Source organism: Sparus aurata, chromosome 6 (genome assembly GCF_900880675.1).
Source record: "Sparus aurata chromosome 6, fSpaAur1.1, whole genome shotgun sequence".
Taxonomy (NCBI): Eukaryota; Metazoa; Chordata; class Actinopteri; order Spariformes; family Sparidae; genus Sparus; species Sparus aurata.
Window position 1 is genome coordinate 36,933,740 of NC_044192.1, and position 26,576 is coordinate 36,960,315.

At 41.5% G+C, this 26,576-nt stretch overlaps 1 protein-coding gene across 11 annotated transcripts in view; it reads right to left on the bottom strand.

The window, feature by feature from the left end:
- The window catches only part of plxnb1b (plexin b1b), a 192,422-nt gene that overhangs the window by 53,230 nt on the left and 112,616 nt on the right, over window positions 1–26,576 (bottom strand). For 9 of the 11 annotated variants that reach the window (XM_030420436.1, XM_030420442.1, XM_030420439.1 and 6 more), the window contains 3 exons: window positions 22,399–22,487; window positions 18,912–20,073; window positions 10,561–10,743 (listed from right to left, as the gene is read on the bottom strand). In XM_030420436.1, coding sequence (XP_030276296.1) covers window positions 10,561–10,743; window positions 18,912–20,063 — 1,335 coding nt within the window. In that variant the 5' untranslated portion in view covers window positions 20,064–20,073; window positions 22,399–22,487. Of the gene's footprint in view, window positions 1–10,560; window positions 10,744–18,911; window positions 20,074–22,398; window positions 22,488–22,686; window positions 22,711–23,165; window positions 23,226–26,576 lie in introns of those variants that run through there. The other 2 variants (XM_030420443.1, XM_030420445.1) reach the window with 2 other exon arrangements.

A 26,576-nucleotide genomic window follows, 5' to 3' on the forward strand; every position in this document is an offset into this window, starting at 1 on the left:
GGGAGCAGGCCACCAAGGGAATGGCTTTCTCAGTGTAAGGTGTTGAGTGAACAAGCCGATGACAGCATGCTACGACGCGCGTGGACTGCAATGGCCCGTTCATCGATGCTTGCAGTTTTAATTAAGTCTGTAACCACACAGGCTACAAAACAAATTCAATTTGGCCATGTAATACAATAGAAAGCTCCCGAAAAAGCTATTTTTAGTGGATGTTGAATCTGGATCGTTTTTCCAAGGTCAAAAATGCACTTTGTGGAAAAACAAATGGTTCAATGGATTTCTAAATGAGTATCACTTAGGGCACCAAACTAGACGCCGTCAGACTCATGTCTAAACTGGATCAAAAACTACAGCAGAACTGGACATATTGCCTTTTTCCTTTTCCTTGTCAGAACCTGGGGTAAACTAACATCCATTTTAGCTTACCCAACTGGCTAATATCAGTGTTAGATTACCCAATTGACTAGCATCTGTGTTAGCTCCTTCGAAAGGCTAATATTAGTGCTCGCTTATCTAAAAGGCTAACATCAGTTTTCGCTTCTCTAAAAGGCTAACATCAGTGTTAGCTTCTTTAAAAGGCTAACATCAGTGTTAGCTTCTTCAAAAGGCTAACATCTGTGTTGGCTTCTTCAACATTCTATCACATGTCTTGGCTTCTTCAACATGCTAACATCAGCATTCACACATCCATTATGTTAAATTATGTTGTGTTTCTTACCCGTGTCATTGCCAGTCAGTGTGTAGAATGAAGTGGCACCTAGCAGAGCAGACTAGGCAAAAATGGAATATAATATTCATAAGGAATGTTTAAATAATTGTATAATCAAAAAATAAGAGTTGTTGTGTTTTCATAACCTTAGAATAAGTCGTTTATATCTACACAGAGAGCAGGACTCCCTCCACCAAGGATGCCATGTTGCACCACCATGTTTCAACAGTAGCCAAAAAAATTGACAAACCTGGCACTAGTGAGCCTTCTGCTTTCTTTTCATTTAGTGGGCAGTTGCTGAAAATGCAGTGGTTGGAAGGTGTAGAAGTACAGTAGCCACATTCACACTGCCGTTTGGATGCGGGGATCCTGCGCCAATTCTCTGCCTCCGCCTCTGTGAGAATGTCTCAGAGGTGGCGAGGGGTGAAATTTTGCTCTGGTGCTGATATGCCTCTGGAGGTAGTATCAGAGGTGTGATATTGGCAGACCAAACCAGTGTGAATGGAGAATCTATCTGGGCATAGCAAGGGTGTGTCAGTTTGACATTCTGATAACTGCACAGGTCCTTCACTCAACTACATGAAGAGAAATGTCCCACAAAACTGACCAAACAAAAGTAACGCAGTAACTGCAACTGTCTTTGGCAGCCCAAGCCGCGGTGCGGTGGCGCCCTCTCTTGGTGGAACAGTGATATGTGACACGGTCCGTGCCAGCTGGGAGATGGGGGTGTGGGGGGCCCCTGGGTGCACGCCAAACACGTGGAGCTCTAGAACGGGGAACTTCCAGCTGCATTACTGGTGGAGAGAGGGGCCGTCAGGCAGCTCTTCTTTTCTTTCATGCTAAATTACATAGTTGGGCTACATGATTGCCATCAGTAAACTGGAAGCTGTCTGACTCACTTGCGGGACACGGGCTGTTTTCTGAAGTCTGAAGTCTCGGTCTGGAGGGCTGACCATAGCGGTGGTTTATTTGCCGGTGATGGACGCTGTTTTTCGGGCAGAAATGTGACTTGAGAGTTGGTACGACGGGTGGGAGGACAGACAGGAGGACCAACGCTTCTCCACGTACAGCTGTGGTATTTTTTTTTTCATGCAAGTTGCCAAACACAGTTACAGTTACTACGTTGCTTTTGTTTAGTCATGTAACGTTGCTTTGTGGGACATTTCTCTGTATTAAGTTAAGTGAGGGACCTGTGTAGTTGACCGACCGTTCGATCGACACATCCCGTTTGATCGACACGTTATCCATTCACACTGGTTGGGTTCTCCAATAATGCGGCTCTGATACTAACTCCAGAGGCGGACCAGCCCCTTGTCGCATCTGAAATTTTAACACAGAGGAGGATGCAGAGAATTGGCGCAGGATCCCCACATGGCGAAGTTGAGCCATTGCGCTCATTCCTGCAGAACCATAGCCCCAGCGCTCTTCCAGTGGCATGGACAGCACAGCGTTGGACACGGAGACACAGGTCGGTGAATACTGGTATCTCCTTTCACGTGGCTGGGTCCTGTTTGCTAAAAATCTTCACATAACTGATAAGCCACGGACAGGCACGTTCACCAGCCAATCAGGATTGGTGTAATGAGATTAATGCTTCTGAGGGCTGCAGCGAGGAGTGCATCCCATAGTGAGACATCGAGCGAAATATTATGGAATAGAACTGAACTTTTTCACTTTCCAAGATGTTTGGTGGGTCAGGATCTCAATCACTACACATTATAAAAGCATCCGTATGATTATAAACAGTGGATTTAGATTGACAGGAGGACACCGGTGAAACACCTTGAAAAAACACAGACGTCATCATCATGTTGTGTACTGTCATGCCTCTGTAGGAGCTGCATTGCCAGCTTTCTGTGTGAATTACACAGTGATTCGTCTTTCAGGTGGAGATGCTTCGCTCTGCATGAATGACCAACGGCGGAGAACTGGCGAACCACTACTGCGGAGATAATGTGGATATCTCCACATTGGTCTGTCTGAACGACATGAAACCTAGGTGACTACTTAGTCCAGGCAAAGTCACTCATTTTGGAGCCAAAAATAAAACTAATTGTAATAGAATTTTTTGCAGCTTAGATCATTTCTATGAGGTGTCCAGAACAACATACTAAAAGTCCTAAGAAATCCTAGTTGAGGAAATATGTTAAATTCTCATCAATCCGACGTGCGATAATAAGGCCAGGCAAGAATACACCCCAATGGGGCTATTTTTTTCCTTTGCTCCTATCAAAATACACATTTTATACAATGAAAGTACCCATGAAAGTTAAAATTTTTTTGGGCCCCATGAAAGAAATCTAATTGGGCCCTTGTATAGGCCGGCAAAAAAAAATTGATGCTGTTTTATATAAAACTATGCATTTTAATGATATTTTTGACAATCATTCCCATATTTGTGACAAGAACAACATCACAGTTACGTGGTTACTGCTCACTGTCTCCCTTGTAGTCCTGCATGCAGGTCTAATTTATCTCCACAACTGTAGACTCACAGGTGGTGGCACTGGATCTGGGGTGAATAAATATATGTATGAGGCTATACGGTTGTTGCAATTTAATCTTCTGATTTCCAGAAAATATAAACATTTCTCGGATTGTATTGAAAGTTGTATTGAGTCACACAGTTTGCATGCACCAGAAATGTTCTCCTCTATTGCTACTGCAAAGCAAGAAGGTGAGAGTCCCAAACTACTGACCAAACATTCTATTGTAGTGATAGCTGAATTTGAACTATATTATATATACACACATCCACATGCTCTTTTTATTTCAGAACTGTTTTTAATACATGAAAATCATTCTGAAATAAATATGGATTGTAGGCTATTTTCATTTTATAACTCTGTTTTAACCCTCTGAAAATGATGGTGGATCATCTGGCATTAACATTACTGTATAGCATTATAGAAATCTTGAAATTGAAATGAATCCGCTGATACCAAACATGTCATGCTAGCTTACAGGGAAAGGAGCTAAATATCGCTCCAAATTTGAACAGTTTTTACCGCGAGCTCAATGTGAAATGATTACTTGTAATAATAACTTTCAGTCAGCACTTAATGAGGGATGAGATGAGGATGAGGAACCTGCTGCTGCTCAAACTGAGAAACTAGATTCATGCTGTCTGACTGCCTTCAATCTTTACAGCTGCTGACATTATTATTAGCTTTAACTGTTCTTAAACTGTGCTAGCTGTGAACTGTGCTCACCTTTCTTTTGAAAGAAATGTGTGAGGAGTTGTCTTCCCTCTCCTTGCTGTCTTTCCTTTCTGCCCTTTCCCTTTGTTTAAGGCTCCCTGATTTTGCTTTCTTGGGTAAAGACGTGTTAATGAGCAGCAGCCACTCCGCTCCTTAAGGTCCTGTCCACACCAGACCAGGTTATTTTGCAACCGAGGTTTTGTTAAATAAAATTCCACGTCCATACAAGTGGTGTAATAAAAATAACCGAGAATAACTCTGTACACACACAACCGTAAAATCCGCCACCAAGTGATGCAATATACGTGTAATACATATGCCACAGCAATAGGTGGGGATGTAAGGTAAAACGGGAAGGCTGTTTTAACCACTCAAAATAGTTTAAAACTGGAAAGGGGAAGCGTGGCAAATACCAAAACACAAACAACAATGGCGACTTGCAAGGGTGCCTCGTTTGTTTGCTAGCAAGAGAAGCAGTCTCCTTCGTTGCTCATCCAGGCACCGCCGTTGTTGCATCAGGTTGAGCAGCTGGACATGACAGCCGAACACAGCTAACAGCAAGACAATAAACAACAACTTTGTCACGTCCATATTAGCCAAGGTATCAAGCGAAGAAAGTTAACCTCTAACCACCTTCTAACTGTCGTTACTCTGTGTTTACATTGCTGTGCGTGCAATATTTACAGAGGCACGTGCTCAGCTCTGACGTAAGCAATGGAAATATTTGCGGTGTCATATCCACACGCAACCGCTGAAACCCGAATCGGCCGAAAACCTCACCCTGGACTCCGGTTTCAAACGACCATGGTTTCAGTGTTCCAAAAGCACGGTTGCATGTGGACAGAAATGTAAAACCGGGAACATAACTTCGTGGTTGCAAAATTAACCGGGCTGGTGTGGACAGCTCCTAAGCTGTTTGGAGGCGCATCTTTCCCACTCCTGCAGCTGCAGGGTGGACTGAACCATTATGTATTGTGAGGGGTGAGAGGGGCCTCAGACAGCCCCCTGCTATGTTTTATTTATACAGAGTAAAGTTTCTCATCTGATTTATTCTACCAATTTTAAGTTAGTTATGACAATAATTACTAAAAAAATAACACCCCAAAAAAAAAAAAAAAAACCCTCCCCTGTTGTTGCTACCTTGTCATGGTGGGGAGGCTTGTGTTCCTCTGTGACCCTGAAGACTATACTGGTGGGGGGGGGGTTATACCCCTGGCAGGTACTACCAAGCCAGGAAGTTTTCAGGTTAGAGGCCAATCTAAAAGCAGCATTGCCATCACCCATTGGCAGTAGGATGATTCGCTGAAGATTGGGCCTATGTATTTGTCATACATATGAATGGTGTTTCTGCCTATGCAAATTAAGACATATTTGATTAGTGTGTAGCTCATTTGCATATTAAAATTCATTTTCAAAGAAACTTGTAATACAAACATTTTTACTTTTCAGGGGTACTTTCATTGTGTAAAGTTTCATTTTGTTAGGAGCAAAGGAAAAAAACAGTCCAATTTGGGTGTATTTTTGCCTGGCCTTATTATCACACATGTCGGATTGATGAGAATTTAACATATTTCCTCAACTAGGATTTCTTAGGACTTTTAGTATGTTGTTCTGGACACCTCATAGAAATGATCTTAGCAAAAAATTCTCTTACAATTAGTCTGTCGTAAAACGCTACTTTGCCTGGACTAACTTCCCCATGTGACGCTAAGACTTTGTGAAAAAATTATAAACTTACTTTTTTCCAACTCCTCCTAGGCTATTTGACCCATTTGCAACAAACTTTGCAAGTACCATCTTTGGACAAAACTTATCAAAAGCTTTCACCTACGTCACTCCTGGTGGGGCGGTCCATTTTGATGCTTTGCTATAAAACCATCAACTCAGTATAACTTCAACATACAATTTGCCATCTACTCCAAATTGCTCTTGCATTGAATACATCTATGCGGCACACCCCGACGGCAGCATGCCCCAACGCACGTGGACTGCGAGGGTCCGTTCATTGCTGCTTGCAGCTTTAATTTCCTGTCTGTTGCAGTAAGACAACTCACAGAGCAGTCACTATCTAAGATATTTAGGACTGGGAGTGTCTCAAAGACTGTCAAAGTAATGACTCAGTGTGACGATAAATCTCCAGATTTTATTAAGACTCAAACTTGTAGTTTCAGGTCCCACCTCATGCTGACTCAAGTGACATCACTTGAGGACATTTATCTGGCTTCACACAAATCACTCTGGATTTGCAAAAAGCTTTATAAAACTTTTCCACACATGCAGTAATTCTCCAACACCTGAAAACAGACACTGACGCGTTTCCCTTTAACTTTTAACTTAAGGAACAACACAGATAACAAGAACACAGCATATCAATTGTAGGAATCTGCTCTGCAGGACGATGCAACAAATGTTTGAAAGCACAGACAAATCCAGTGCCAACACACAGTTGTACTTTAAAACATACCTACAAAAATTAGAAATCCTGCACCACAGGATGGTGAGACAAATACAGATACTTCGAACTAGCTAATACCGAACAACCACTCAACATCAAGAGGCCTCTATGAGCATTCTGACATTATGCTGGTTGTTAAAAGAGCTGCTGTAATGCGAGTTAATGTGAAAGGACAGGCTGACCAAATGCTCCACATCAGCCTTTAGACATTATTTACAGGAGCTTGAACATCAGCTTCATTCCATCTAATGTCATTACGGAGATATTCCTCTAAGGGGGACTCACAGAAACAAAGAGAGCAATCATCCTAATGGGAAAATCCAGCACAGGTCAGGAGGATGTGTGGATCCCCCAGTCTGGCCTGTGATGTGCCATTATGTATCTGATGCCAGACCAATCCCATCCTCCAGGTATGTGAAGGATTTGTGGTCAGCTATGCAGCTGGACACTTTTTGATCCCACAGCTCCTCAATGACAGACTCTCCACGATTTAATGCATGTCTGTCCAAACTGCAGCAAATTACTAAAAGTACACAAAAAATGGGGAACCATCAGTGACTAAATCACATTCCTCTCTTCAAGCAAGTAAAAGAAGAGCAGAAAGGGTTCACACAAGTGTTTCTTCTGTTAGGGAGGAAGACGTTTGATGTTTTTAAGGTTTTAGAGGGAGAGAGATCATTTTAACTAAATAACACACATAAAATATACCACACAGAGACGTCATAGGAGTATTGGATAAAGTAAGAGACAACATTAAACTGGATTCTGCATAACAGTCGTTGCATGCTTGCTGCAAAAAGCCCCTATTTCTTCCACCATTATACACGAGCTGACCTCAACAAAACAAATATTTAGAGATGGAATCTTAACTGCTCAGTGTCTGCGTCTTTGTACGACAGTTTCTCAGACTGCTGAGGTTTCAGCATTTAAACCTCCCCTAAAAATCATACTGGCTCTTGTGTCTTCAACACCAGCTTAACTACTCTTACTTCTCTTGTTATTCTCAGTACCTGCAATTAGCCAATCACTGCACACCATGTGTATCTAAAAGGGGCCTGAAACATAAGATCACATTTTCTTATCTAAACATAAATAAATAAGCAAAGCAAATTAAAGGGTATATAATATGAGCTCAGTTTCAGAAACAGCGGCTCTTCTAGACTTCCACGTTTTCCTGGACCCAATTGCCAAAATTCATTTTTATTTTTTTGTCAAGCCCCGTTATCTGGGGGACATTAAGGGCTGAGAGGAAGGGTCACATCTTGAGTTCCTCAGTTACATTTTAATGTTTTACATGCAAAATGTTCTGCTATTAATCTGCAAAAGGGTTAGGTTCCCAGAACATTTTTTGCAGAATATATCAAGTCACAATGAGGTTGACCTTTGACCTTTTAGACATAAAATGTCATAACTTAATTATTTTATCCTATTAGACATTTGTGTGAAATGATATCATAATCATCATATGAATAGTTGAGTAATGGCCAAAAATGCGTTTTTGTGGTGTCATAGTGACCTTGAGCTTTGACCATCAATGTAGAATTGGTTCCTTCTTGAGTCCAAGTTTGGCCAAATTTTAAGAAATTCCTTTGATGTTTTCCTGATATATCACGTTATCAAGTTGAACGGAAGGACGGACAATAGTTCCTTCAGCCACGGCTCTTGCCCGAATGAAAGCATAAATAAACAACAGCTATTTTTTGTCTCAAATTACAAACTTCACAAAATGCCTAATCAAACTGTATTCATAATGCCACTAGAGAGGATAGGCTGACTGTGAATAAATTAATTAAAGCAAGAAAACAGAGGCAGTGTTTCCCCTATATACAAATAGCAACGGCTCACTTCCGGTGCTGAAATTTGACCACCAGTGCCGAGGAGAGGAGAGGAGGAGGAGAAGTAGAAGGAGAAGAGGGGTAGAAAGAAGGAGTGGAGAGGGCTGTGATTTATCTTAAATAAATATTTGAACCATTAGGTGCTACGGATGCTTCATAACTAGGTCATTTGACACACAAAAGAGTAAAGCATATAAGCAGAAAAGTGAAGACACATAACTTTAGAAACTAATGTTATATCATCATCAGTATAACTTAGTAAGGACAAGGATTCCATATTTCAAATGTCGAATCTAAAGTTGTAGTTTTCACTCGAGACTGATAGTTCATATCTAGAACAACTCACACACATATGAGTAAAGCATTAAGCATATAAATGAGGAAGCACTTCCCTGAACATGTCAGCTGAATGATTTTAACAATGAGCATAAGGTAGATTTCAGCACTGACCCATTCCAGCAGAAGAGAATATAAGATCCTGCCTCACATAAGCATCGAACAGTAATGGCACAGCAAATGCATTCATTTAACATGAATACACCAGTCAACACTAATTTGTGAAATAAAAAAACATGTGGATCTTGGTTGATGCAGTAGTTATTGCATATGAGACCACATTTTTCTACTCCTGGAGGCCTTACTGTGGGCGAGGTGAACCGTGACACGACAGCTGACAATGACAATCAACAGATTTCCTCAGAGAAAGCCTATTAACCATTTATAAGACAGAATTGAAAGAATGCATTAGTAACAGCTAGCAAGCCTCTAGCCAACACTCAGTTAATGTAAACTGTCATGCAAAGAGTGATGGGGGTCATGCATAAAATAATAGCTTGTGTGTTGAATCACATAGGCATAAATCCCAGGGGGGGGGGGGGCAAGAGTGGCGCAGCTAACCAATCCTGGGAAAAATATAATAACTCTGGAGTTATTTGTTTGGAAAACTTTTTTATTTTAATTTCTCAAAACGTTTTTTCACCTAGTTTGATACTTGTGTCACAGAGAACCGAGTCTTCAAAAGGATAATCCACTTTCTCAAATAAATGGTCTATTAGTAGAACAGTTCAGGGTGAAAAGTTTGAATTTAAATGATGATCCTCAGCCACTGCAGTGAGAAGGACACACACTGACAATGTGCCCATTAATGGCCGTGACATTGACACTGTCTGCGGTTATGACCAATTCTCTACACAATTCTGAATGAGTCTCTGTGTTAGGAAGTTCGGATGTCTGCCAGTCAGCGATGACAGTGCACAACATAAGTAAAGAGCTCAGTTAGCTGCTCACTGTGATGTGTGGCTCAGGGTTTAGCTGGCTTCATGTGACGTAACTGTGTAAAAATACATGAATGGCTGTCATTGTGCATCTTGTGCATGTGCAGAGGGCCTCAACCACAAATCACCATTGAGAAAAGAATATCACATAAAGAGCCAACTGTGTGGAGGCTAGCTCACTATTTCTAAACTCCTGATATCCAGAAACCTCTACAGCTCTGCTGACCTCCAAGCTTAGTCCAGTGTTACATCTCATCAATTATCAAAATAAATATATATACAATAAATACAATACTTTTGGTGATCAACAAGCCCAACACTTTCCTAAATTGTGTTTATGCTTCCCAACAAAATACACATGCTCAACTGGCATTATATTCTGTATACTTGCTATCCCATCTGCTTTTTGCCATCCCCGACAGGACATTTCTCATGTCTTCTTGTGTACCGAGCTCCATCTGAGCCTCCAGAAAAACTGTCATTAATGGACCCATTGTTACTCCAGTCTGCCCCTTGCATTCACCTGCACAACCTTGGAAATCAAACTCATAATCCAACAAGGACAACCACTTCAGAGTATCTTCATATGCGCTCGCCATTGAGCTGAGCACATAAAGACCGTTAACAATGTCCGAAAGTTAACAACTTTTCTATTGTACAGTGGCAGACTGAGCTTCTGCAACAAAAGGAGAAGTCTTAATTTAATACTTCCTGTCCTCCATCCCTAAGCAACAAAATAGGAATATTGTGTGCTAGAGTTCACCCTCTAGTATTGCAACAGTATACGATTTTCATTGTATGATAACCACGTTAGAAATTTTAAAAAAGTTTAACAGTATCAGCGTAAATGCTATTACACACATCATTGCAGCAAATTTTATAGGACCAGTCAAGACATCAGAGCAAGTCTGGTTGTGGCTGATGAGTAAGCATATGTTCACCTATAAATGTTGCAGGTGTGCAGAAACAGATGTTACAGTTATGTGAGTAATATCAAAAGCCTGACCCAAAGAGGCTCTGAACTCAAAATAATGACACACCAAAATGTAACCTGACAGCCTATCTGTGCTTTCAAACAGTATCTTACCTTGTGTAGGTTCCCCTTGGAGTCTCCCAGGAAGGCAATGGTATGTCCCGCCCTCATGCTGACAGCCACAGCAGTGAGACGGGCGGACGGGCTGTCTAATATGGTCTCTGCTTCCACAGCCACCCTGCTGGCCATTGGGCTGGGAGTGTGGTCAGAACCGCAGGGGTAGGCATCAAGAGTGTTCTAATAGTGGGGACACAGGACAGAACAATGATTCAATATGTCACGTTCAAGTAAAATGAAGATTTGATTTAAAAAACAAATACATATCACACTGCATTTAAAATTTTAAGCCTGATTATATTTTTGGGTTCTTACTAGGGCTGTTCAACACGACAATTAACGCACGCATGTTATGACCCTCAGCCCGCTCCGTAGTTCAGGAAGTATTGTAGCACTAACGCTGTGGATGGCAGCAGAAACAAACCTCCTCAAGCAGAAATGGGTAAAGACAAGAATATCAAAATGCTATGATTTACAGTGGAGATCAAAATTAGAGAACAACCTATAATTTGCTCAAAGTCACTGCTTGTATATATTTGAAGTTATGCTAATGTGAATATAAGGGCAGATTTTTGAGCATATTTCAGAATTTACGTATACTCTCATGCATAATATAAAAAGCTTATTGAGAATTTTTTAGAACATTTTTTAGAACATTTTTTAGTAACGTTCAAGTAAAATGAAGATTTGATTTAAAAAACAAATACATATCACACTGCATTTAAAATTTTAAGCCTGATTATATTTTTGGGTTCTTACTAGGGCTGTTCAACACGACAATTAACGCACGCATGTTATGACCCTCAGCCCGCTCCGTAGTTCAGGAAGTATTGTAGCACTAACGCTGTGGATGGCAGCAGAAACAAACCTCCTCAAGCAGAAATGGGTAAAGACAAGAATATCAAAATGCTATGATTTACAGTGGAGATCAAAATTAGAGAACAACCTATAATTTGCTCAAAGTCACTGCTTGTATATATTTGAAGTTATGCTAATGTGAATATAAGGGCAGATTTTTGAGCATATTTCAGAATTTACGTATACTCTCATGCATAATATAAAAAGCTTATTGAGAATTTTTTAGAACAGCTATGATCAAAATTAGAGAACACTTTCAGATACCTCCAAGTAACTGGTTTTAATCTGGCACCTGCAGACAATTTACTTAATTGTTGGACACACCCTATTTATCTGGCAGCTCTCCTAGTTACTTTGCAAGATGGCAGGGTGCTCTAAGGTGACTGGAACCCTGCGACAGCAGGTTGTCCAGATGAAGGCCAAAGGGGTGACCCTCTCATCCATTGCAAGACAGGTTGGGCGTTCCAAGTCTGTGATTTCAAGAATATTGAAGCCTTACAAGGACACAGATTCATTTAAGTCCCCCCAAAAGTCTGGTTGTCAACGTAAAACAAGTGCACGAGAGGACAGGATTATGCGAAGACTCTCAATGGGGAATCAGTTCAACGCTGCAGCTGGAATTGCTCGCAGGTTCAGTGCTGAACAGGGCAAGGATCTGTCTCGGCACACAGTGTCTCACCGTTTTACACAATTTGGACTGAAAGCCAACTCAGCAGTGACCAAACCTCTTATCAGCCAAAAGAATAAAAAGGCTAGACTTGCCTTTGCTTAGGAGCATGTTGTGTGAACAGAGGAGAGCTGGTCAAGAATGCGCTTCAGTGATGAGAGTAAGTTCAATTTATTTGGTTTTGATGGGAAACATTATGTTTGGCATCGAACTGGGGAAAGACTGAAACCAAAGTGTGTAAAAAAGACAGTCAAATTTGGAGGAGGAAGTGTCATTGTTCGGGAGATGTTCTCTGCAGCAGGAGTTGGGCCTCTTGTACAGCTACATGGCAGGGTGAATGCAAATGTTGATGTGAACCTCCTTTGGCAATATGCAATTCCTTCACTGCAATTGTCTCCCAATTAGCCCGCAATTTTCCTGCAAGACAATGCCCCCTGTCACACTGCAAAACGGGTTAAGCAGTTCCTTGAAGCTAAGAGTATTGAAACAATAAAATTACCAGTCCAGAGTCCAGATCTAAACCCCATAGAGAATCTCTGGAAAATCTTTGGTGACAAAGTATGGCTAAGAAACCCACTACAGTTACCGAACTGTTGAAGAGACTGCCAGAAGAATGGACCAAGATCAGAGCAGTGTGAGAAACTACTGATGTCCTGTGGGCGCAGATGTGCTGAAGTTATTCAAAGCAAGGGCCTCTACACTTCCTATTGATTTTTGAATCCTATAGCCCTTAAAAAAACATTGTTTAAATCTTCAAATCTGAGTTAGTTACTGTTCTCTTATTTTGCTCATTGTTTTTTTTTCCACAAAATAAAGGTTTTTGTTGAATTACTTTGGTTGTTTAAAAAAATATGCTAGTACAGCAGTGGTATAGCCACAGCTGATATGCTATCAAATTCTGAACAATGAAAATAAATATATTCCAGAATACATCAAGTATTAATTAATTGTTCTCTAATTTTGATCTCCACTGTAAGTGCTAAGGGTAAGAACATTAAGACAATACAGTATATATATATATATATGCATATACAGTCAGCCAGCTGATGTAGTTTAGTGAAGTGCTCACGCTGGGGCCTGTGGTCTGACCGCTTTCAGCATATTTTTTTTTTGCATACAGTACCTTTGAGGTTATTCTGGAGAATATTCTGGACAGTATTTATCATTCTTTTGGATTGTTACAATAATAATAAACATGCATTTACATAAAGCAAGCATATTTGTCCTTTTCCTATGTTGATTAGAGTATTAATTTGCATTCATTGCAAGTTAACTATGGACAATCATGCGATTAATCGCAATTTAATATTTGAATCGATTCATAGCCCTGGTTCTTACTGAAAAAAGTAAAATTAATGTGCCTGAAAATGCATACACTACATGTATTCAACATTATCTAAGAAATTATACATTTGCAAAAAACTAAAATGTATGATAGTATACCCAATTTCTCGTGCAGTCAAGTGAGCAAGTTAACCTAACTGTATGCTAAATTACCATGCAGCACCTTTCCATAACAGTGAACTAATTAGCTAACTATGTATTATTAAAACATAACGGCCTGTTTTCTGTATCAATATCACCAGTGTAGAGACATTCTTGTGAGCCACAGTGTATCATTTTATAACTTATTGAGCAAGACACTCTGATTGCAGAGGGTGAGGCTAACGCTGTTAATATTAGCCATGCTTCAACTGCTGCTGACTTGTTTCAACGTGGCATTACAGACCAACATTCATATTATTGTCGGCCCGGTTTAATATGCAACAGAATTTTTTTTACAATATGTAGTAGAGGTTTCCTGCTCCATTTCTCTATATCAGCGGATGGGTCCTTGGCCTGAAAGACCCTTGATGTAGCGTATACTGCTGTTTGTGCAAAGACAAGTCCTTCAAGTGATCTGTTACTCCGTTCTCAGCCAGTAAGCCAGTTACCAAAAATAAAGCAGCAGTGTTCCTGCAGTGGTAAATCAAATCCCAACTGAAATTATTGAGGGGGGGTTTGGGGTTAAGGAACAAACTAGCAGTGGATTTCTTCACTTGCTGTTTTAAAGCTCTCACTTTGTTTTTGCTTCCATAGTTTGGCAGTAGGGAGTCTTTGGTATGGCGGGATGGCTGTTGTTTTTTGTTATGGGCAATTTATTATTCGTTGAGAACATTTGAAAGCAGGGTCATTGCTTCATCCCTGCTAATCTTAACAATAGGAAGTAGAGGCAATGAACCTGAGAGCTGTGCCTTGTGAAGGCTGCTTGTTATGATGGATTGCGTGTAGTTGGCTGGTGTGTTGTTATGAATGGAGTCCCTATTTGGCCTGCCCTTAAAGAATAAGAGACTGCTGTGATACCAGCACTTCTGAACTTCCATCATACAATCAAACTACAGAACCATTTAAATTTGTTCTCCATTTAATCACTGCACTGAACTGTGCAACTTAAACTTGGTTGTAATAGCATAGCTAAACAGTGTCTAAACAGCTATATATAGGCCTCAGTGAGTATTGATTTAGTTAGGGATGGGGAGTGAAGGACAGTTTAAACAGCCTGTGTTGTCCACATCATGAGAACCTATCAGAGGAAACAGGCAGGGATGACTGCATGCCAAGAATAGACTCAAATCATGACCGATGAAACAGTCATGAACCTATGACATCCAGTCTAGCAACATGGTCTAGAAGCTTAAATTCGGCTTGTCGTTGACGGCCCTGGCTGATGGCAGGCGGTGATTACACTGTAATGACACTAGGGGTGTGGAAATTAATCGTTTTAACGATGCATCACGATGCGGACATGGATGATTATGCATCGATGCAGTGACACACCATAATCTCATTTGACTGATGTCACCTCATTCGTTGTGCGACATGGCTGAGGAAAAAGTTAAGTTAAATTAATTTAGCTTTTTAAAAGCGGCCCTCTGGACACAGGTTACACCTGCACTTTACCACAAAACCAAAGCCCAGGTAATTTCAGAATGAGCCAAGCTAGTCGAGTATATTTATTCACACAGGTAGGCTCGGCCAATTAAGGCAATGTTAAAAATTTACATCAGTATAACATACTTCATATGTCAATTAACATATTGTAAACAAGTTAGCAGCACTACATACACTTGTGGTTCTAGTTTTTGTGCTTGTTTGTGCTTTCCTTCATAAAATAAAAAGGGAGTTCTTATATATATCTGACTGCCCTTTGATGAAAACATAGTCATGTGCAGAAATTGTGATGCATCGTGTTGCATCTTAGAATCGAATCAAATCAAATCTTTGACTGGATAATTGTAATCAAATCGAATCGTGAGACCAGTAAAGATTCACACCCCTAAATGACACACGAGCCCTGTGCAGTCACCTGGACATTATCAACAAACACAAAAAAAAGTGAGAGCCATAAAGGAGTAAGATAATGAGAACGTTTTAATTAGGTTGCATTTTGAGCTACTAATGCTTGGTACTGTCCTGGAGTCCTTAAGCCTGACCATCAATAACAAAACATGTTCCCCAAAGCTGAGACCTTGCGTGAGAGTCCATCACTGGTGCAGATGGACTATGCTGGCGAAGGCTAAACAGGGATGAAGCTGCTTTGGTGTTGTTTGTGCACTGGGATCCAATTGAGAGTTTAAATCTTAATGACACTGTAAATCTCTGTTCAGCTCTAAATCTCTCATCACAGTTCCCCTCTCACCATTTGGTTTGCTTTTCATTCCCCCTACTTTTGAAAGACAAACAATGTATTCATATTTGTCCTGTCCACATCATATCCAACCTTTGCTGTCACTTTTTGCTTTTAATTTCCTGCTCCATTGCATCTGTATCCATTTGTCTTGTTCCGTTTCTCCTCCAGTGCCTCATCTCTGCCTGGTGTGTCTTTATCTGTCCTTGTCAGGCCTTGTTAAACATTACCCTCAACCCCATCCCACTAAGTACAGCTAATGCCGCTGATCGATGCCTCCATGACCAGCAATCTCTCTATAAAAGCAAATAACATCTGTCCGTCTGTCTGTCTGTGTGTGTGTGTGTGTGTGTGTGTGTGTGTGTGTGTGTGTGTGTGTGTGTGTGTGTGTGTGTGTGTGTATGTATGTGTGTGTTCCTCAAATATCTCTGCGGACGCGCGGACAGCAAAGTGGAATCGGAATCTGTGGATGTTCGTGTGTAGCTAGCGGCTAGCTAGCTGCTAGCTACACACGAACATCCACAGATTCCGATTCCACTTTGCTGTCTACACGGCCCACCTCCCGAAGCGACGGACCGGAAGCATCGACACGTCCAAAACCGGACCTAGGGTAAATAATGTCCGCCACGCTTTTTCGCGAACATCGCCGTCACGTTTGCTTTGTGTCTGGTGCAGGAAGAAACGGTAAAAACAGGCTTTTGTCACGAAAGTGTCCAAGCAGCAAGTTTGGTTGTTGAGGAACAGGAAGTTGTGGGAGGGACCTAGGCGGATGATTGTCAGGCAACGACGGTCGGTGTGTGTGAGAGTTGAGAGATTTGTGACATTTAGCGTGTTTGGAGTGTGTAGTTAGTGTGTTATGTAGTGTTTGGTGTAGTGTGTTTAGTGAGTAGTGGAGTCGTTTTTTTGTTTAATGAGTCAGAATAGAGATGAAGCTGAATGTGGAGCAGGCAGTCCAGCTCTTCATTCAGCTGGAAGGAGCTCAGGCAGACCTGAACATTGCCTGCATTTAAATGTAAATAGTTACATATAACTTTGTAAATTTTTAAATGTATGCACACATTTAGATAAACAACAATTTATATTTGCATTATAAGTAAAAAAGTGGTCTGTTAAACATATTTGTGGTTTTCACAGTAAAAAAATCTAACTTTTTCTACTCGGATTTCATGTTTTTTTTGTGATTTTAGGACCAATGTGTTAATACAGTATGTCAAAATAAAAAAAATAACTGTACAGTCACACATGTGAGGTTGTGCTGAAAATAATGACACCAAGTAAATAGCTTTTAAGATGAAATATAATGGCAAAATCAAAAATAGTCAAAAACAGCCAATTATACCCTGGAATATCGGATTTCACAACAAACCCAAATATCCCTGACGTCCCACCTTCAAACACAGCCTCATTTGGCCGTCCATGAAAAAGCTCCTTAACCTCCCACTTTTTTATAGGAATACACTTTTCTTACGGGCACTGCACTAGTTGTATTAAATTACACTGTCCACACTACCCTCTCCCTTTGAGCTAATCTGTTGTATGCTGCTGCACAGGTTGAGGGGTCAGCGCAGCTCTATGTCCTCAACACAGGAGGAAGTAATAATAGAGGAGGATGTCAAACTTGCTCCAGGATGTTCATCCAAATGTAGTGTTCACGTACACACACATGAATATGCCACGTAGAATCTGAACTTTCAGAGTTAGTGTTATAAAAGGGCCAATCTAATTCAGTCCCTCTTCCACAGTATTACATTTGTCCATTACAAAAATGGCAAATCGAATTTCATCATCTCTGAAGCAAAGGTCACTTTGCTGGAGGAGGACTGCCCTGGACAGTTTCAGATGCATGGCACCAGCTCTGTCAGATCAAAGCTATTATTTAGTAAAGCTGTCAGAGAAAAAAATCACTTCCCTGAAAAATAAAATAAGTGGACAGCATGTTCCAAACACAGAACTATAAAAACAAAGAGTATAACGTCAAGTATACTGGGTTATTTAGTAATTGGTTTACTGTGTCCACTCTGCTTTATGTTTATGTTAATATTTACAATCAGAGAAAGAAAACTTACTCCAGTACGTAACACAGCACCGCACACAAGGGGAAGATTGATATATGTGGTCAAACATCTCACTTTTATACAACACAAGAACATTCTTATTCTTAGCATGTATGCTGCTTTACAGGAACACCCTGTCACACAAACAAACAATTACACACAGTAACACATGGGAGTGGAGTGGTAACTGCTGTCTGGTTCAGTGTGTTCACCACTGTGTGGTTTGATGGAGAATGTGACGATACGTGCCTTACTCAAGGGTATCTCTGCAGTTACTGAAAGCAGAAAATCTATAGAACTTTGGAAAAAATTTTTATCAATCCAGTCAATTTTTAAACTTTGTTTACTGTGTGTTTTGTCTCTTTTTTTGGACAAATAAATTGCCCTCAAATTACAGTCGGAAGGTGGAGAGAGGGTCTGTTGTCTGAGGGTGGAACAGTTGTCTGTTTCAACTTCAACGTCATGTGGAGAAAACAGTGCTAAATGGATAATCAAAATAACTTTTCTACAGGGTATTAGAGTGGATTTAGGCCATCCAACCTGTAAAGAAGTCAACCTGAATCAGAATCATTAAAATTTTAACTTTTGGCAAAAGACCAGAGCCACTATTTTAGCAATTATTATTATCAGTGTGTGTGGCCCTTTCCAGTGCATCGGGATCTCAGTGCCTTGTCAACACAATTTCCTTGAGGCACTCTGAAATGGATGGCCTAAAGGATAGAGAAGTGAACTGGTAACCAAAAGGACTTGCAAGATAAATCTGAGTGGCGAATGTAACAGGCAATGCTTGCTCCTATCTCATTACTACCACCTTCCAAGTATGAATGTGTAACTTTATCAGTGTGTTTAGTAATGTTTAGCAATGTTTAGTAGCGCACTCCTGCTCAAGACAGCATTGCTCTCTGTGAACCCTCACTGAATGAATAAATGTTAAAAAAATTATCATGATACCACAGAATCTGAGAAGTAGTGTGCAGAAGTGTCTTACAGTAAAGGTACCATGACATAACATGAGAGTATATGTTTTTGTGCTCATTAGTTATGACCACGATAACTTTATGCCAAGTTCCACATAAACAAACAATTTCAGTGTTGTACTCACCTCTGGCAGGTTGGCACAGTTGGATTTGACCTCGTACTCAATGTAAGCTGCCTCTACTCCTGCTTCTTTACCCATCTTTGTGTAGCAAAGGTCTCTGGTTGAGTTAATCCTGCGGTCAACATCATCAAGGTTAAACATGCAGAGTGCTGAGTCCTCACTGGGCTGAGGTGATGAAGCCGAACGAGTGGAGAAGACACCGAGAAGAGTTTCTGAACCTTGACTTAGTACACCATCCTTGGAGATCCCAAGCTGGACAGCTTGCAAGAGGTTGTACATTTTTCCTGCCCTGGAATGGCATGTCAGTGGTACTTCCACGTAGGAATAGTAGGCCTGGTCATCCAAACAAACACGAGACACGTATGAGCGGTACTCTCGTGATTGAGACTTGAGGTCCCGTCTGTAGAACAGAAAGTATACATGCTGACGATGAGCAAATGATGCTACAAAATGATGGTCATATTCTGAGAGACGGCCAGCCACAGCCAATTTGGCAGTCTCCTCATAAGAGAAGATGGGGTCCTGGGCAAGGTTTCGTGTGGAAATAGGTGGGTGGCTGCTGGTGTAACCCCGCCCCACAAACAGCACTGGCTGCCTGTCAGGATGAGGGCGAACCACAAGTCCCACTGTGCTTACATTGGGGTGGTTAGCTGCTACATACTGAGTATCCACAGGCCTCTCTGTAGAGAAAAGTACCACATCCACAGAATCAAGACTACGTTTCTGGCAAATTCCTTGGTTGACACTCCCACAGGTAATAAGCTCCATGGAATATGGATCGATCAGCAGGAGCTTGTTGTAGTTGCTAGTGGCCCTCGCCTGAGGGCAGTTGGTCTCAGTTACAGGAGGTAAGCACTCCCGGCTGTCTGTGACAGGTCCAGTATCATCCTGGAGTTCTGGTTGGAGAAAATGATCCAACTGGAACAGGTGATCTCGGGCCCCGACATAGACCCGACTCACACTGGGGTTAGGATGCAGGGCCAAGTGTTCAAACAGCGTGTCATTCCGGATAAAGGTGGGATAAAGATTTGAAGAAGAGGAATGCGATCCTTGGACACCATGAAGAAATGAGGGCCAACCAATTGCTAGCAGCAGGAGAGGAAGCAGTGTTTGGGCTGCTAACACTAAAAGACAACGCACCATCCCCAGAGGCATGGTAGCAGAGCTGGGGAAAGACGACAGAACAGCTAATTAGAAAGCATGTCCATTATTTATAGATCAGTGTTTGTACTACATACAGATACACTAAAGTAGAATTTAAAACATTCTTAATGGAGACATTTCCAAGTAAATTACATTAAAACTGTTCTTTATTATCTGTTCACAGAGCCTCCTGTTGGGGAACAAAGGTAGGGCATGTGTGGCTATGTGCAATTAATAATTACTAATAGTAATTATTCAAATTAACAATCAAAATTAATAATTAAAACTGATGAAGCAGTGATAAATGGGCCCTCCCTCCACACACATTGGACTGCAGCGCTGTCAGAGGGTGCGCTCACCTGTTACCTGTTGAAAGGTTCCTACCTGAATAGGATACATGTCACCCAAAACACAACAGTGACATCTTCAGTGACTTTCTGTGTCCACTGGGTGGCGCTATGGGTATAACACGGTATTGATGCATAGACGGAGGCAAAACCCTTTACACGTGTGAGCAGTTTGGTGTAGATTGGAAATTTTATGTTGAAGTTATAAGGACTTTCTGCTTCACGGGGAAACATTGAAATGGAATGTACTGTCACAGCCATTAGGTACGATGGAGGCAAAAGATTTTGATAACTTTTTCATCTTCAAGGTCTGAGGATGAGACTGACTGAAAGTTAAGTCGGTGGTGATAAATCTGTAGGGGGAGTTTGTTAAAGTACAAGGCATGGAAAAGGATAAAAATGGCAGTGTAAAGGAAAATGGCCGACTTCCATTGGGCTAAGGGTAGGAGTACAAATATTTTTTTTGTGTTTCTGGTCATGATACAAATAAACTGATGATACTGAATTTTGTTCATGTATGTGCATGTAAGAAGTGTGACTGATTGATCTGAGGCTGACTTCCATTGGGTAGCGCTATGGACATGACACAGTATTGATGCATAGATGTATTCTTTTAAACTTATATTCAATTCAATACTCTACAAAGACAAGGTATTTAATGTTCAAACTGATAAACTTTATTGTTTTTTTTGCAAATATTCACTCATTTTGAATTTGATGCCTGCAACACGTTCCAAAAGAGCTGGTACAGGGGCATGTTTACCACTGTGTTGCATCACCTTTCCTTTAACAACACTCAATAAGCATTTGGGAACTGAGGACACTAATTGTAGAAGTGTTGAAGGTGGAATTCTTTCCCATTCTTGCTTGATATATGACTTCATTTGCTCAAGAGTCCGGGGCCTCCGCTGTTGCGCTATTTTGCGCTTCATAATGCGCCACACATTTTCAATGGGAGACAGGTCTAGACTGCAGACAGGCCAGTCTAGTACCTGCACTCTTTTACTACGAAGCCACACTGTTGTAACACGTTGAGAATGTGGCTTGGCATTGTTTTGCTGAAATAAGCAGGGACGTCCCTGAAATAGACGTTGCTTGGATGGCAGCATTGATGTAGCCTTCACAGATGTGCAAGTTACCAATGCCATGAGCACTAACACACCCCCATACCATCACAGATGCTGGCTTTAGAACTTTGTGCTGATAACAATCAGGATGGTCCTTTTCCTCTTTTTCCCAGCGGACACGATGTTCATGATTTCCAAAAACTATTTGAAATGTGGACTCTTCTGACTACAGCACATTTTTCCACTTTGCGTCAGTCCATCTCAGATGAGCTCGGGCCCATCCTTGCTTGTGAACAACTGAGCCTTTCGGAGATGCTCCTTTTATACCCCATCATGGCACTCAGTTCACCTGTGGAAGTTTCAAACAGGTGTTTTTTAAGTATTCCTCAACTTTCGCTGTCTTTTGTTGCCGCTGTCCCAGCTCTTTTGTAACATGTTGCAGGCATCAAATTTAAAATGAGTGAATATTTGCAAAAAAACAAATAAGTTTATCAGTTTGAACATTAAACATCTTGTCTTTGTAGTGTATTCAATTGAATTCAAGTTGAAAAGGATTTGAAAATCATTGTATTCTGTTTTTATTTACGTTTTACACAACGTCCCAACTTCATTGGAATTGGGGTTTGTACATATACATATATATGTATATAGACATATCATATATAAGTATCTCTCATGTAACATTGAAATTAGAGGGAGAGGGAGATTAAGAGGATTTAGATATTTTCAGCAGAAGTGGCCCGTAAATGATGATGACATACACCCCTGCATGGTCGGTGGACAGCCATTGGCAACTATTAGAGTCAAGTTCACCCGATAACAATAGTTTGTAAGGTCCTATCAACAACCTTTACCAAGAAGCATTTAAAAGTTTAAATAACCTTGTGGGAACTCCTTCAGCATAATAAATTATCTGAAACATCAGCTACTCACCATTTGTTTCCAGTGGTGTTTTACAGAGGCATGTCACCTCTTGACCTCCCAGCAGCTTGAGTTTAAAAACACATCCTTCTTGACTCAACCTGCAACGCAAAGGAAAGAGAAAATCTATGAGTAAACTTTATACTGTATTAAGATCATTTATGGATGTGAATGCAGAGTTTACAATGCTCAGCTGTAACTGTAAGCCAACCACAAGCCTGTGTGTTTGCTATAAACACAGCCTCTGACTTTGAAACACCTTTTTTGTATCAGTCTACTAAAGGCATGGGAAGACCATACCCATTGAAATTCCTGTCAGACCTATGTCTGAGTGGATACATCCGTTTTTGCCAGTTATGTTTCAGCAGAGGGCAAGTCAAGCAGTGTCAGTCCAAGAGGGCTTTCAGTGCCACACACACTCTGTCCCAGTTTTCAATCCTCCTCCATTGCTAGGATACAAGGCACAAAACACTTTTATAGTCCCTGCCAGAAAGCTTAAGTTGCTGTGAGGTGAAAAAAGATGGCATGAGAACCCTGAGAGGGGTAGAGTTCCCTTGTTTTACAGCTGAATCTGTGGTTTCACACATACTTTGTGAAATACTGGAAATGTCTCCCTTAAGTTATGACGGCTACATTACACCCAATATCCTTTTCAATCCTTGAGAGTATATCCTCCTCTTTCCTAGCTCATAATCTCCCTCTTCTTAACATCCACCTCTCCTCTCCCTCCATCGCCTCCCAACACCACATCACTGGCACAGAAGCACTATTTGACTTACGAGTTCAGGCGGATCTTCATTGGGCTTATCCGAAGGGGAGGTTGGAAAAACAGACGGAAACAGACTGAATAAGACAATAAGACACTATTCACCTCACTGGACAGACCGATCCCCATCCAGCTCACACATACACACACACAGACACACACACGCACCTCTTTCCCTGGCACAGACACACTGGGAGAATTAGGAGGCTTGCTTTGTCTTTTGTTGTGTGTGGGAACGAGGGTAAAGACCTGGCAACAGGCCACAGAGGTGTAGAATGGAAGTAGAATGAATCCATTCCTAAAACTCCTAATCGTGAACTTCCTGCAAATGTTTTTTCACTCGATGGCAGGCTCATATTAAACTTTCACCAGCTCCAATACAAGCAGAGGAGGAGAGATCGGGCAGGCTGACTGATACCTCTGTGATTATCCCTGAAATCATCCCATCTAAACCAAAAGACAGATTTCATCCTTTGACCTCGGGGTGGAAACACTGAGTTTTCAATACCTGGTCTAAAGCTACAACTCTGTGGCTTAAGGGCCTGAACTCAGCAGTCAGCATGTCACAACATTCTGATGAAAGCACTGGAGCCTAATGGAGCAGACAGGAATGACTGGCATGTTTACTCATGGGAGTGCTCATTCAACAAATGCAGGGCTTCGAAATCAAAATCTGCAGGATGTCATTCATCCAAGAGGAACAGGCCCGACAGTTCCTCATCTATATGAATTTGCCGTTGGCTGAAAGTTGCAAATCTAATAGCCAAAAAGTACCGGGCTGCCACTGGGCCAACTTCAACTGGAAGTGCTTCCCTTTTCCTGCATGAATAATCCAATCAGGCTCAGCCTCATTCCGAGCTATAGACACATGAGAACAAGAGAATGGACTTCTGATTCAATTCCCTCACATTAAAATTCACATTTCAACTCTAGTGGAAGTCTTTTTATTTGTAACTCCAGCAAGCAAAAAGGTATCAGTTTGATCAGAGGAGAGAGGAGGAAATGTTTGCCCATAATTGCATCATCTGTTCTTTTATCTTTAGGTAATGGACTTCACCTTGTTGCAGCACTGTCTACAGAAACAATAACTTAACTTGGGTCACATAAAATTATATTAAGTATGTATTCCAACAAAATACACAGGAGGGCAAATAGAACATGTGGTATATGAAGGACGCACAAGAAATAAACATAAGAATTTGGAAATGACACATTTAATCACTGCTATGCATCCTTAGCAATAGTATCACTATCGGTAGTCATCATGATGTTGTTTATACAAAGAGAAGCATGCATTTGACCTGTAGATGATGTATGTATGATAATACTGCATGTTGTGGTCTCTGGGTATGGGTTTTTTAACCTTCCAGTTATAGTGCTGCATAAAAGAATTGTACACCATCCATCAGGGCATCAACTAATCAGATCAGCAGTAAACAAACTAAAGTCTACCACCTTCAACTAACCACAAATGGATGGGACAGGAGCCTCAGCCTCAGCCAAAAAACTCCACAACACAACCAAGCATTCCTGAGAGGCACATTCAATAGAGCCATCATCCGCTTCATTGAGTCCGGCCTTTCATCCATTTTCAATTCAGCTATCCTACATTCTGGAGGAGCCAGAGAAGGACAACAGCAGGAAGGGGGGGGGGGGGGGGGGGGGGGGGGGGGGCAGAGCATATTGGAAGAGTGAGATTAGTGGACAGAAACAGAGTTACATGACGACAGTGGTGAAAAGGGGAAGACAGGGCTGAGACAGAGTAGGGGAAGACAGGGCTGAGACAGAGTAGGTGAAAACAATGAGGAAAGTCTCCACAAACTAGTGCCTGCAAGCCTCAGTGCTCACTGACAACTGATGGAATGTGACTAATGATAATGGGGGGTGGGTGGTGGTGGTGGTGGAGTTGGTGGAGGGGGAGATGAGGAGAGAGAAGGAGGGAGAGGAAGCAAGAAAGGGGAGACTGAGAGGGGATGAGGGAGAGATAGAGAGGGAAAGGGAGAGAGGGAAAGGAAGAGAGAGAGATGAGGAGGGGGAGAGGGAAAGGGAGGGAGAGAGAGAGAGAGAGAGAGAGAGAGAGAGAGAATGAGGTGGCCATTAATTATAGTGCCTACCCATAATGCACCATTCAACACCCACTAATTTGCAGAACAAGGGAGGGAAATAAAGCAAGTTTCTAATTAGTGACATGATTGTAAGCATGAACACAAAAACGTACACACAAACACACACACACACAATGAGTCCTCCTCTGTACACTTAAAACAAATAAACACACTCCAAAATGCCCACAGCCACACACACAGCAATAGGACTCAGCAAGGCCTTGAGGCAGTCCAGCCATATGCAATCAGTCATTGGCTTTACATCAACAAACAGTAGCCTTTTTTACACAGCGATGCCGCATTATCTCCAATGTATTGGTTTGCAAATTCTCTGCCGATGGTGATTCACACAGAGCGAAGCATCTCCGCCTTAAAGACGAACCGCTGTGTAATTCACACAGAAAGCCGGCGCTTCGTCTCCTAAAGAGGCGTGATGGTACACATCATGATGATGACGTCTGTGTTTGGTGTTTCTCCGGTGTCCTCCTGTCAATCTAAACCCATAGATAGTTTATAATCATATGGATGCTGTTATAATGTGTAGTGATTGAGATCCTGACCCACAAACATACTGGAAGTTACATTTTTTAAACTGAAAGCTGTCTGACTCCCTCACTCGCGGGGACGGAGGCTGTTTTTAGCGGGAAAGTTCACTGAAGTCTCGGTCCGGAGGGCTGACGGTCTTGGTGATTTATTTTCATCACAAACACTCTGTGATATACATTTTTTTTGCTGTTGACAGATGCTTTTTTTCAGGTGGAAATGTGAGGAAAAGTTGGTAGGACAGGTGGGAGGACAGACAGGAGGACGGACAGTTCTCCACGTACAGCTGTGGCATTTTTCTTCCTCATAAGTTGCCAAAGACAGTTACAGTTACTATGTTACTTTTGTTTCTCATGTAATGTTGCCTAATGGGAAATTTCTCTTTATTAAGTTGAGTGAGGGACCTGTGCTGTTATCAGACTTTACGATCGACACACTCCCGCTCCACAGCGCCGGCAACGCTTCGCCTAGAGATCAACACCTATGCAAAGGAGATGTGAGGCAAATGGTGGTCACACCAGATACTGACTGGTTTTCTGACCCCCAAGACACCCCCAATAAAGCAAAACTGTACAAAACTGAGTGGCCTTTTATTGTGGCCAGCCTAAGGCACACCTGTGCAATATTCATGCTGTCTAATCAGCATTTTGATATGCCACACCTGTGAGGTGGGATGGATTATCTCGGCAAAGGAGAAGTGCTCACTAACACAGATAAAGACAGATTTGTGAACAATATTTGAGAGAAATGGATCTTTTGAGTATATGAGAAAGATT